Genomic DNA, 13,110 nt, shown 5'->3' on the forward strand with positions numbered 1-13,110 from the left:
TGTTCTCTTTATGAGAACATGCAGCTGTGCTGTGAGTTGGATGAGTAGAAGCATGTTATTGAATTTGACTTCCTGGAAAGGATCTATAGCCAATACTACATCGAAGTGCCTATTGAAAAGACAGTGTTTAAGAATTTGTGGTTCTTCCTGGAGAGCAAGTACTAAGGGGATGAGCTGTTCAACAGACTTAATACATTAATCTTGAACAAAAATCCTCAGGACTTGATGGATGGATTGACAACTGAGGTGTTCAGGACTTATAATGCATCCGTCACACTGCAGAAACAATTGAAAGCCTTGACCATTGCTGAAGGCATTATAGTAGCTAAAATTTTGTCCTACACTTGAGCAAGCCAGGTAGTGGCCATTCTATGCAACCCTTAACCCAAGACTTTTGGGAAGTTAGTGTGAAATCTCCAGTCAAAGAGTGATGTTAAAAAAGGAGCACCTAGCCCTAGCAAAACAGGAGCCAAAGAGAGCAAAGGCTGATGCCAAAGCAAGAAAGTATGTCAAATGCAAGAGACATGTGAACATGAAGGAAAAACAAAAACAACTGCTGGCCAAATTAGAACAGCTGGCAAAGCTGTGTACCCAAGCCACGCATCAAGAAGAAAACAAACAAGTCTCCCTGGACACATCCAAACTCACCTTCCAGGAATCCAGGATTAGCATTGCCTGGTGGAAGAAGTTTGGAGTGCCAGTGGAAAAGATTTAGAATAAAACCTGAGGGAGAAGTTTGCCTGGGCAATTGATATGACAAATGAAGAGCCTGAATTCTAAACTCAAATTCTGTATTTATTTTAATCTTTGGAGTGAGATTTTAAATGATTAAATAGCATTGTAGAAATTGTTCAATGAAGTATTTTTCTAAAGATGTTCTTGGTTCTGCAAAAAAAGGGGAAAAAAAAGAAATGAAGGAAAAAAAACATTAAAGTTTGCCACTTGTGTGGGAATAGGTTGGGAGGGGCAAAAAAAGAGAAAAGTATTCTATTTAATTTCATTTATACAAATATATTTCAAATTATAATTTGTTTACATAAATAACTTAATGACTTGGCTATATATCTAGAACAGAATTCTCATCTCATCTGTGTTGATGAAGTATAGTCTAAGTATACAGAAGAGGTTACAGACCTTCCCTCCTGCTTTGTCCCATTCAGACCAAGTTTATACTGAGGGACTAAATACAATACAATACCATACAATACAATACAGTACAATACAATACATAAAAGAGTCAATCAGTCACTAGTCAGTCCTTAAACATTCATTCAATGACTACATTGTTAAGTACTGGAGAGACAAAGAAAGGTTAGCTTGCCTGGGAATCAATCACATTATTTTAAGGGTTTGGTTTTCAGAACATATAGATACAGCTAACAATAGAACATATTCTGTGTGTACATGCATCCTCTGTGGGGGGAAAGAAGGAAAGTGTCAGGGCAGAAGGGAGGATGGAAGGGTGTTATAGACAGTAGAGAAAATTCTAGAGAATTTCCATTTTCAAACTAACTTCTCTAATCTTTGTTCTTCTTTCACCTTCTATAGTCCCAAGCAGGAAAGAATGGAGGTCAGGACTTGGAGGCAGAAAACCCTGAGTTCACATCTTTTTTCTTTTTTTTTTAGGTTTTTGCTAGGTAATGGGGTTAAGTGGCTTGCCCAAGGCCACACAGCTAGGTAATTATTAAGTGTCTGAGACCGGATTTGAACCCAGGTACTCCTGACTCCAGGGCCGGTGCTTTATCCACTTCGCCACCTAGCCACCCCTCTGACTTCACATCTTGTCTCAGATTACTGCTACCACTATTCCCACTAGCTAATATTTATATAATAATATTTATCTTTCACTTTTGAAGAAGACCATGACATCAGGGAGGTGATACCATGATAAGCACGTGAACTGGATTTGAGTGAGGGGGTGCTGTGCTAAGTCTTACTTTTTACTCCAGAGCCAACTGGGTCCAGTGGCCAGATATGAATCAGGATGGATGACTGGAGATGGCCCTGGATGTGGGGCAATCAGAGTTAAGTGACTTGTCCAGGGTCACACAGCTAATAAGAGTCAAGTGTCTGAGGTCTGGATTAGATCTCCTATTCTCCTGATTGCAAGACCAATGCCTCTCTGTTCACTGTGCCGCCTAGCTGCCCCATTAACATTTATAGGTTATTGTGTACTACTGTACTAAGAGGTTTACAAATATCATTTCATTTCATTTTATCCTCACAAAACCTTGGAAGATTGGTGCTCTATCATATTTTATCCCCTTTTGCAAAAGAGGAAATTGAACCAAATAAAGGTTGAGTGATGTACCCAGGGTCACTCAGCCATTAAGTGTCTGAGGCTGTGTATGCACTACAACGCTTTACAACTCCTGGGCTTATTGCATATGTAATCTATAGCCCCTTCCCTCCCTCTAGCTGGGTTACCTGGGCAAGGCATTTAATCTCCCTCAACCTCAATTTACCTATCTGCAAAATGAAGATCATAATAACTAATTCACAGAATTGTTAGGATCAAATGAGATAACATGTATAAGATGTTTTGCAAATCTTATAAATGTTATATAAAAGGTAACTTATTATTCTAGGTTTGGGGAAGACTTGCAGATGGGAAATGGAATGCCAAGTTTTAGAAACAGCTAGTGGGATACTGTGGCTTATATATCATATGAAGATACCAATAAGAAATATCTGGAAAGGTGTGTTAGAGTTAAAGATTGCAGGGGAATTTAAATGTAAGCTTTACAGTTGAAGTCACTGAGGCAGATAGAGGTTAAGTGACTTTTTCAGGGTCACACAGCAGGGAAGTTCCCGAGGTTAGATTTGAACGCTGGTCTTTCTGACTCCAGGTCCACATATCTGCCTAGCAGAAGCATGATCTGGTCAGTATTGTGGAATGATACTAAAGGCTGCTGTAAGTATAGATTGAAGTCAGATTGTAGGTCTCTTATGAATGATTTTGAAGGAAAATATTCTCTTTGTGTGCCTATGATTTAAATGAGTCTACCTCTTTCCAACTACCCTTTCTTTCTCTTAAAATGCTGGATAATTATGCTTAATTACTTTAAATAATTCTGCTGATTCCACCTACAATTACTCTGAAGTCTTGGCTAGCTAACTGCAGAATAACTTACTAACTGGTTAAGAGAATGAGCACTGGGTCTGGGGCTACACTTAGAAATCTGACATATGAGAAAAAGGAACAGATCATATTGTTTTCTTTATGGAAAACAAAAAAAGCATACCACTCTAAATTGAGCATCCTAAGCTGTCATGGTTCCCCTAAAGGACCTAACCCCACCTCCTACTCTCCCTTTCCTTTAGCACATGTGTTCTTCATTTCATTATTTTTTTTAAGAAAGAAAAAGCAAAGACAGTTTTCTGGGCCAGTGAGGATAGCAAATGATCTGTATATAAATTAGCTTACAGGGCCTTTGAGATGATCTGTCAGCACCTTCAGAGAAAATGCCCAGATGACACACCATAAGATTGAGGGGTATCCATGCGAATTAGAGAAAGTCAGTCTCCTGGGTGCTTCTTGAGGCCATAGTATGTCAGATAAAGGACTTGGGGGATGGATAGATGAATCCAGAAAACATAAAAGATTAATGGCTGCTGGGCCCTTAGTGTAACCACAGAGCACATGGCGTTTGGAAAAAGTCATTCAATTTTTGTTTTTAATGTGGAAAAAGAATAGAGTAACGGTCATGGGAAAAAGTGAGGTCATAGGAAATCTTCAAAAAAATGCACTGGAAAGAACTAGGTCTTTATGAGTTTAGCATGAAGACTCTGTTTTTACCACCTGAGGAGAGGGATTGGCACAGACTGAGGAGAGACTTGTGCTGGACTGTTGGCAGGAATCCCATTGTTATGTTAATATTCCTTTGCCTGAGTGTTAGGGCTTACTGTGAATAGACATTTTACAGAAGGGAAAATTTCTAGCATCCACTCCTACTTTGTTCAGTGAACTGTTGACTGAGACTGAGGGTCCACAGATGATAAGCATTAATTAGCAATAAAGGTAGTTTGCATAAAGAATACTTTACCTTTATTATCACATATAGAAAGGCAGTAAAACACAGTGGATAGAGAGCTAAATGGCCCTCTTAACAGATCTCTCTGATCCTGGGCAAATTCCTAAACCCACAGCTCTCTAAGACTATAGACTATAGAAAGAGTCTGACATTTGTTGGTAGAGAGATTTTCTATGAAATCGCAAGCCTAGTCCTAAAACTTCTACCTCATTATTTACACATGCTACTTCATGAGAGTAATGTGGAAATAGTGCTTTGTGAGCTATAAAGTACTGTAAAAATGTCAGCTACTAAGCTCATTTGATCCCCTTCCCAAACCCTTCAGATATTAATATTCCCATTCTGCAGATAGGAAACTGAACCTCAGAAAAGGAAAATACCTACCCAAGGTTATATAACTAATACTTAAGAACCCTTGTTTTCTAACATAAAGACTAGGCTACTTTTCACTATAGCATGAGACCTCAGAATAAGAACCACAGAACTCTCTATTTTAGCTTGTAGTTTATTTAAAGTGACCTAAGAGTATTTTCAGGATCAGTGGGAAGAAAATGTCACACACACTTTCAAAAGAGCCAGCAACACTCTTTAGAATCTTAATCCATGAAGTGAATCTGTACAGGGAGCTCTATTCCAATGGAGTAAGCTGTACTGCAGAGTACAATTTAGAATAGACAGGCTTAATTAAGGATTGAACGAGAATAGATTTCCTTGAAATATTAGAATCAGCAACATTATTGGACTCACAGAATCTTAGATTTAAAAGGGTCTTTCGATATCAACCTGATCGATAACCTAATTCAAGCGAGAATTCTCTGAAAGATCCCTGACATTCTCTGCTAACATACTTTTTAGTGATGAGGAACTCATTGCTTTACAAAGTAGCCCTTTCCATTATTTAATAGCTTTCATTGCTAGCAAGGTTTTCCTCAGGAAACCAAATTGCCTTCTCTAACTATTAGTTTTCATTCTGTCTTATTAAGTCATATATAATATATTAGAGAGTGCCATATTGTAGATGTGGTCTACCCAGATCAGTGAACAGTAGAATTATGACCACTTTCTTCGTGGACACTGCTTCCATTAATGAGCTTACAATTTTATGAGCTTTTTTGGCACCCACAATACATTGCTGATTCACATTAAGTTCATAACCAATTAATAACCCTAAGCCTTTTTAATAATAATGATTGTTAAGATCTTCCAAGTCTTGTTCATTGTTGATTCAAATTACTTTATTTCCAAATTGTTTCGTCTAGTCTATTTTGATCTTTTAGGAGAATGATCCTTTTATCCTATATATTAACTCTCCTGCCCAGTTTTGTCTTAATTGCACATCTGTGGTAGATGATATGTATGTCCTTCTTCCAATCACTTAGGATAGTTAATTTTGCAAAATTGAAATAAGTTCACAATCTTAAATTATCTATACTATAAGCATTCTTCAGTGGGATGGATTTCTGAACATCCCCTAGAGAGAGATCCACCTCATATATTATTGGTTACTTTGAATATGTTAGAAGTCTCATGAACATATATATGGAATATGATGTTTTATTCACGCTGACCCTGAAAATACTCCTAGATTGCCAAATGAGTTCAGCCATTCATTTCACAAGTCAGAATCCAGGATGGATAGGACATTTTGCTAGACACTTAGAGAAGTACATGAAGCACAGTCTCAGCACTTGAATATTTTTTATAGTTTATTAGGAAGCATCGCAGCATTGTTACTACTCCTCAGAGCCTAGGACAGGAGGGCACTTTCCCAACTCTTGATAGATTGATTCTCAGGCACCTCTTACAGTTCACTTACCTGGCTGTCCTCCTTCTCTGATCACTGCTTTGATGACTTTTCCCCCTTTTCTTCCTCTGCCCACCCCTTAACCTTGGGGATTTCTCAAGTGTCTGTCCTTGGCCCTCTGCTCTTTTCTCTCTCTCTGTGATCATTCTCTCCATTACATCATCTTCTTTCAGGGCTTGGATGAGTCCCAAATCTCCATCTCCAACTCTGATTTCTCCCTCCTTTATATTTGCGCCTGATGGCTCATCTCATCTTGAATGTCCTTCCGTTACTTGAAACACAACATGCCCCGAATTGAACTCGTTGCCTTATACTGTGCTCCCTCCCTGCATCCATTCCCCACCGCTGGTTAACCTCCTCAACTACTACATTTTTCTCAGGGCTGCCATCACCCAGGACTCATAAGCTTAGAGTCATTTTGACATCTCTTTCTCTTTCATCTCTTATATCCCTTCTGCCACTAAATTCTCTGCTTCATCCTTTAAATTGTCTCTAAGTTTTAACCCTTTTATTCCCACTCATACAGTCTCATTCCAGATCCTTTTCATCTCTTGTATCCTTGGCACTTAGCACAGAGCCAGACTCCTTAGATAGATGCTTTTTTCCTACCTTTGACTAAAATCAGCTCTCTTAGTCTATTCTTTACAGCTCCACAGACATCTTCAAAAGATATTTTTTTTCATTGACACCCTGCCCAATGATTGTAATGATTAAAATAATATTATTGCCACTGAACATTTAACACTTGCATTTTTCCTTTTTTTTTCTTTTGGCAAGGCAGTGGGCTTAAGTGACTTGTCCAAGGCCACACAGCTAGGTAATTATCAGGTGTCTGAGGTCACATTTGAACTCAGGTCCTCCTGACTCCAGGGCTGGTGCTCTGTTGGCTGCACCAGCTAGCTGTCCCGTTACTTGCATTTTTCAAAGACCTTTCATATATTGCAATCTTATGAGCTAGACAGGGAAAACATTATTATCCCAGTGTTACAGATGAGGAAAGTGATGTTAAGAGGTTAGACATTTATCTGGTCATTTCATCTTACTCCATCTCTTCTTTTTCTTTTCTGTCAACTAGAGGCAGCTAGGTGGTACAGTGGATAGAGCACCAACCCTATAGTCAGATCCCTGGCCTCAGAAACTTAATACTTGGGTGACCTTGGGCAAGTCATTTCACTCTGATTGTCTCACATCCAGGGTCATCTTTCGTCATCTTTATTCGTATCTGGTTATTAGATGCAAATGATTCTGGAGGAGAAAGTGAGGCTGGTGACTTAGCACAGCCCCTCCTACCTACATTCAAATCCAATTTACATGTATGTCATGACATCACCTTCCTGATGTCATGGTAGTCTTTAAGAACAAAGGACAAGCATCATCTTTGATAGATAAGTACCACGGCCCTTCTAACTCTAAATCTGTAATGTTTTGACACCCAGATCAATGCACTTTGCTCACTATACCCACATTCCTCTCTGTGTTTTAAGGTTTTTGTTACTAAGGCCCCTCTATGATAGGACAGTTAAGTAGCAGAGCGGATAGAGTGCCAGATTGGGAGTCAGGAAGTCTCCTCAGTTCACATGTGGTCTCAGACAATTCTTCCTTCGTGACCCTGGCTGGGCCAGTCACTTAACTCTGTTGCCTCAGTTAGTCATATGTAAAATGAGCCAGAGAAGGAAATGGCAAACCACTCCAGTAGCTTTGCCAAGAAAACCCTAAATGGAGTCATGAAGAATCATGACAGAAATGACTGAGCAACAAATTACAAAGCATCATTTTGAATAAGAACACTATATAGCCCCAACCTCTTAGGTTTGTGGCTAGCAAAAAGAATCATAGGTTCCTGCTTTCTGGTTCACTTACTTTACCTGAGTGTTGTTTATCTTCTTTAAATTGTAGTTCAGGAACCCTTATGGGAAAACCTCTTCTTGGAAGCCTGAAGAATGCTTTCCTTTCTGATCAATCCTCCTGGTTTCTAATCTCTGTTCAACCTCTCAATCCTCAGGCTAATGCAAAATCTAGGGGCATTTCTGGCCCCATAGGAAAATGGGGTAATTGAGAAGGAAGGGAGGCCCCCATAAAACTCCAAATGCAGAATTGACTGTTCCATCACACCCTGAATGATACCTAAAGGAAAAGTGAGAAACACAAAGAAGAAAGAGAAGGAACTTAAACCACTTAAGCAGCTACTCACTGAAAATACCATTATATAATTCTCAGGAACTCTTCCGGTCCTTGTAAGACTTGAGTCAAAGTGAATTGAAATATGAATTGGCCATAAATTCTCTCAATGCCCCCCCCACCTCTAAACCCTGGATAAAGTGCTATATAGAGCCTGAAGTCAAGCGACTCTGAGTTCAAATTTGACCTTAGATACTTATTAGCTATGTGACCTTAAGCAAGTCATTTAGCTTCTGTCAACCTCAGTTTCCTCAACTATAAAATGAGAATATTTTAAAGGGATGCTGTGGGAATCAAATGAGATAATATTTGTAAAGCACTTAGCACAGTAACTGGCATGCAGTAGGTGCCTAATAAATGTCTATTCCCTCCTTTCAGCATCATCAATCCCAATATCATTGCTCTCATCAGTTTCCATTAGCACCATTCCCCAAACTTTCCTCTGAACATGAGGTACAGGCTTCTTGTTCTCTCTCCCTTATGCTTGATCCTTCTTGACCCAGATAAGAATCCTGTTAAAACCCCCTGGACATTACCCTTTGGACACTTTCTTCCATCTGGGCTCCAGAATTACAGGATCTGCTTCTACCATCTCCAATTACCTGTTTTATTGTATTTCCCATCCACAAAACTGGTTTGTTTTATTTTTTTCTCTGCAGACTCTGTAGAATTCTGTTCTGTAGTGCTTGGGTTCCTTTTATTGTACCATAGAATAATCCCAAAACTCACATAGCATTAAGAAGCAAGACATCTTGGCTTGTCACTAAGAAAGAATAAAATGCTATGGTACCAGATTCTAGCACCAACATAACAATGAGAAAAATTCTAAATTGGGAACCAGTAGACTTGTACTTCAGAACTGCAACTCTTCATGATTAGCCAGGGCAACACTATAATTCTCTATCCCTCAGTTTCTTCACTTGTAAAATGAAGAAGGATTTGATGAAATCAAGGATCCTTTGTACCTCTTCAATTCTTGTAATTCTGTCCCTCTTGCATGGAAAGTTAGCATTCTTTTCTTAACTTAATGTTTTGTGTGCATATCTGAATCATAATGACTTAGCTCATTGTTGATTTTTATTGAAAATAGTAACTACATCTGGACTGAAAAAGAATTGTTACTTTTAGACTTGACCGAAAGACTGCAAATTAGAGCATGTAAACATCAGATATCCTCTTGCAAAACTGTATTAGGTCTTGGTGGGAAAAATGAGAATGGAACCAATCGAAAATCAACAACCCAATGTCTGTTGCCAAGATAATTTAGTATAACCTCAGATAAAAATGTCACTTGTCTTCAGTATAATCTTCAGACCTCTCAATTTTAGCTCCAACAAAAAAGAGAAGTAAGATTAAAATAAGCCTCTGCCTGCTATGGTCAGAAAGCAAGTGGTTTGGAAGAATTTGGATGCTCTGTGAATGCAAAAATTTCCAACAGAGCATAATAGCAGGTCATGTGTGGTTCACGAGTTCATTCATTCTACTGAAATTGCTCATGAAAATCTCTATGTTCTTTTTGCCCAGTGAAATTGGATGCTGCTGGAGTATTCCATTTTGAATCTTGTGTAAATGAAAAAAAAAATGATGAATGGTGAAGTGTAGCCTAATAGTCACTACTAAGGGCTTCTGGATTACTTGTTCCCAACAGCAAACTTGCTGTGTAAAATGAATGGCAGGATTACCACTACCTTTTTTCAGATTGGCTTGTTTAAACAATCTCAGCAACAACCAACCTTCCTGCCTGGATTCTATGAACAATATTTAAAAATTTTAAAGGTGAAGTTGGAACCAAATTAAGATATACTTCTTGTTGTTCTTTTACTTTTTTAAAGTAGGTTTGAAATTGTAATTATTTATCAAATTGACCCTTGATTGCTAAAGGATCCCAGATTGGTGCTTTATGAAATAGAGATCAATGTGATTTTTTATTGTGTTACTGAATGCTGATTTTATACAAAGTCTTTAGGGAAACAGTGAGAAGTGGTATGAGAACCTTCTTTTCCTTATCTTTTTTCAGGTTTGTTGATTGGATCTGGCTGTGCTCTCTATCCTCTGGGTTGGGACAGTGAAGAAGTCCGGCAGACCTGTGGTTACATTTCTGATCAGTTTGACCTGGGTAAGAACTCTCACTTGGTTTTACTACTTTTATTTTTAAAATGTTATTGTTGCCTCTGTTTTAATATCAATCATTTTCCAGTATGTACCCCTTCTAGTACTAAACACTTATCGTAATAAAGAAAAACAATTAAACAAAACAAACACAATGAACATATCAATAGTAATTCCAAAATTCCATAATGCCATTTGTCTATAAGATGAAAGATATACATTTATTTTTGAAAAAAATAATTTATTGCTATCCCCAACCAGAGGAAAAAAAATAAAACAAAATCTAAAACCAAAAAATAAAAACTCTCAGAAGCTGAACACTTTATAAGCTTTATCTCTTATGTGTCTCTTTCCCTTAATCCTAATTCCTCATACCAAAAATGACTAATCTGTAAACATGTTTATCAAAATTATGTATGTACAATGCTAACCTGACTTTTTGCAGCTGAGGGGAAGGGGGTGGGAAGGGAAGGTAGAAGGAAATTTTGTAACTTAAAAATATACATGTGCATATGAATGAAAATAGACAAATAAATTTTAAAAAAGGTAATTCATTTTATAAGCACTGATGATTTTTTCTGCTCCAAAACAATTTTTATTTATTTATTTATTTATTCATCCCCCCCCCAATCTAACTTCCTTCCCCACTCCCCACAAAACGTAGTCTATTAGTCTTTAACATTGTTTCCATGGTATAAATTGATCTAAGTTGAATATGATGAGAGAGAAATCATATCCTTAAGGAAAAAAAGTATATAAGAGATAACAAAATTCCATAATAAGATAACTTTTTTTTTAAATTAAAGGTAATAGTCTTTGGTCTTTGTTCAAACTTCACAATTCTTTCTCTGGATATGGTGATATTCTCCATTGCAGATATCCCAAATGGTGTCTGATTGTTGCACTGATGGAACGAGCAAGTCCATTAACGCTGATCATCACCCCATATGTTGGCATTAGGGTGTACAATGTTTTTCTGGTTCTGCTCATCTCACTCAGCATCAGTTCATGCAAATCCTTCCAGGCTTCCCTGAATTCCCATCCCTCCTGGTTTCTAATAGAACAATAGTGTTCCATCACATACATATACCACAGTTTATTAAGCCATTGCCCAATTGATGGACATTGACTTTATTTCCATTCTTTGCCACCACAAACAGGGCTGCTATGAATATTTCCAAGACAATTTTTTAAATTAAAAAAATACTTATAGCAGTGGTATATAATCCAGTAAACAAGTTTCCATATTGGCCCTGTGCAAAAATATATCTCATTCTTCATTTTAAGCTTCTCCTCTGTCTGGAAGGAAGTAAATGAATCTTCTGGACTCATAGTTTATCATTGAATTCATCAGACTTCTAAAATTTTCAAAGATTGTTTTTCTTTATATTGTTGTCATTGTGTAAAGCATTCTAGCTTTGCTGACTTCATTCTCATCAGATCATGGAAGTCTTTCCAGTTTTCTCTGAAATATTTCATCATTTATTCCAGCATAATAATAGTCTTATATTATAGCTTGTTTATCCATTCCTCAGTGGGTGGATAACCCTTCAAGTTTTTAGTTTGCTACAGTTGAAAAACAACAACAAAAAGATGCCATATTGGTTCTTCCTTCCTCGTCCCCCCCCCCCATTCTCTTTGAGATTTAGGCTTAGTGGTGCTATAATTGGATCAAAGGGTGTTCATAGTTTAGTAACCCTTAGGGTATGGTTCCCAGTTTCTTTCCAGGTTGTGAATTCCATTGACTAGTCTTTAATAATTATAATTAATCACAGTTTTCCTATCTTTCTGCATTTTTAACATTTACATAAATATGGTCATTTTATGTATTGCTCTTCCCTCAGTAACAGCTCATTAAAGTCTTATGTTTTCTTCCAAATTCTTTATATTTTTCAGTTTTTTCAACCATTTCTCATGGACACTAACCATTTCCCATTCAAAGAACCCTTTCCAACTTTTTTCTACCATAAGTGTACTGCTGTGCATGTTTCAGGTTCTATGAGACATTTGTTTTTATCTTGCAAATGCCCAATTTGGGGTGAGAGGTTACTTAGCAAAAAGCATGAAGTTTTATGACTTTTCTTACATAATTTCAAACACTTTTCCAGAACAGATGAATCCAAAATTCTAACAACAACAAATTTCCTATCTTCCCAAAGTTCCTCTAAAAGTAACACTATCTGTTTTTTGTCTTCTTTGCTGAGTGGGTGTGAGGTGAAAACTCAGTTGTTTTAGTTTGCCTTTCTTTGAATAGTCCTCATAGAATAAGACCTCATCCATTGCTTTTGAGAGGTGAATGAAGAAAAAGAAGCCAGTGAAAATGACACATATCAACAAAGTTTCACCATATCAACAAAATTCATTGTTGAGTAAGCTTTGTTATGCACTTGGTGCAGGTATAGTATTCTATCTACTTCCTAAGCAACTTAATGGTCTACTGTAAGAGATGGGTTATAGATATAAGAAGCAATAATAGAATAAGATTGTATGGTATAAATTCCACATATGTCCTTAGAAATACAAGGCATCTTCATTGTGAGTTGCTATTAGTCAAGAGAAGTTACTTAGGGGAAAATGAGTCTTAAGAAGAAAGTACTAGAAATCATTTGACTAAAGGAAGCAGAAGGATATAGTAGGTATAGGACACAGCATGAAGAAAAACAAAAATGTTGGCATTAACATTATTTATGCAGTAAGAAAGTCTAGAAAAGACTAGAAAGGCCTCTTCAGAGATGGAGCTAGATAATTAAAAGGGTGCCATTTAAAACTTTGATATTCCAGAGAGTGCTCTTTGTAAAGTAAAATGAGAACTTAAAATGTATTTCAATCATAACAGTTAGATATGTGCCAAGCATTATTGCCTCCTCTGATTGTGGGTTTCTGACATTCCTTGTGTATCTTGAGCTTTTAGACCAGGAAGGAATTTTTAATGTTTTTTGGCTATATCTAAAAGCAACTACATCTGTAAGAAAAAATATCTGTTAT

The 13,110-nt window shown here is 37.2% G+C and overlaps 1 protein-coding gene across 3 annotated transcripts in view; it reads left to right on the forward strand.

The window, feature by feature from the left end:
• Nucleotides 1-13,110, forward strand: part of LHFPL6 (LHFPL tetraspan subfamily member 6) — a 297,453-nt gene that overhangs the window by 238,115 nt on the left and 46,228 nt on the right. For all 3 annotated transcript variants that reach the window (XM_074217223.1, XM_074217225.1, XM_074217224.1), the window contains exon 3: nt 10,034-10,132. In XM_074217223.1, coding sequence (XP_074073324.1) covers nt 10,034-10,132 — 99 coding nt within the window. The remainder of the gene's footprint in view (nt 1-10,033; nt 10,133-13,110) is intronic.

Source organism: Macrotis lagotis, chromosome 1 (assembly GCF_037893015.1).
Source record: "Macrotis lagotis isolate mMagLag1 chromosome 1, bilby.v1.9.chrom.fasta, whole genome shotgun sequence".
NCBI lineage: Eukaryota > Metazoa > Chordata > Mammalia > Peramelemorphia > Peramelidae > Macrotis > Macrotis lagotis.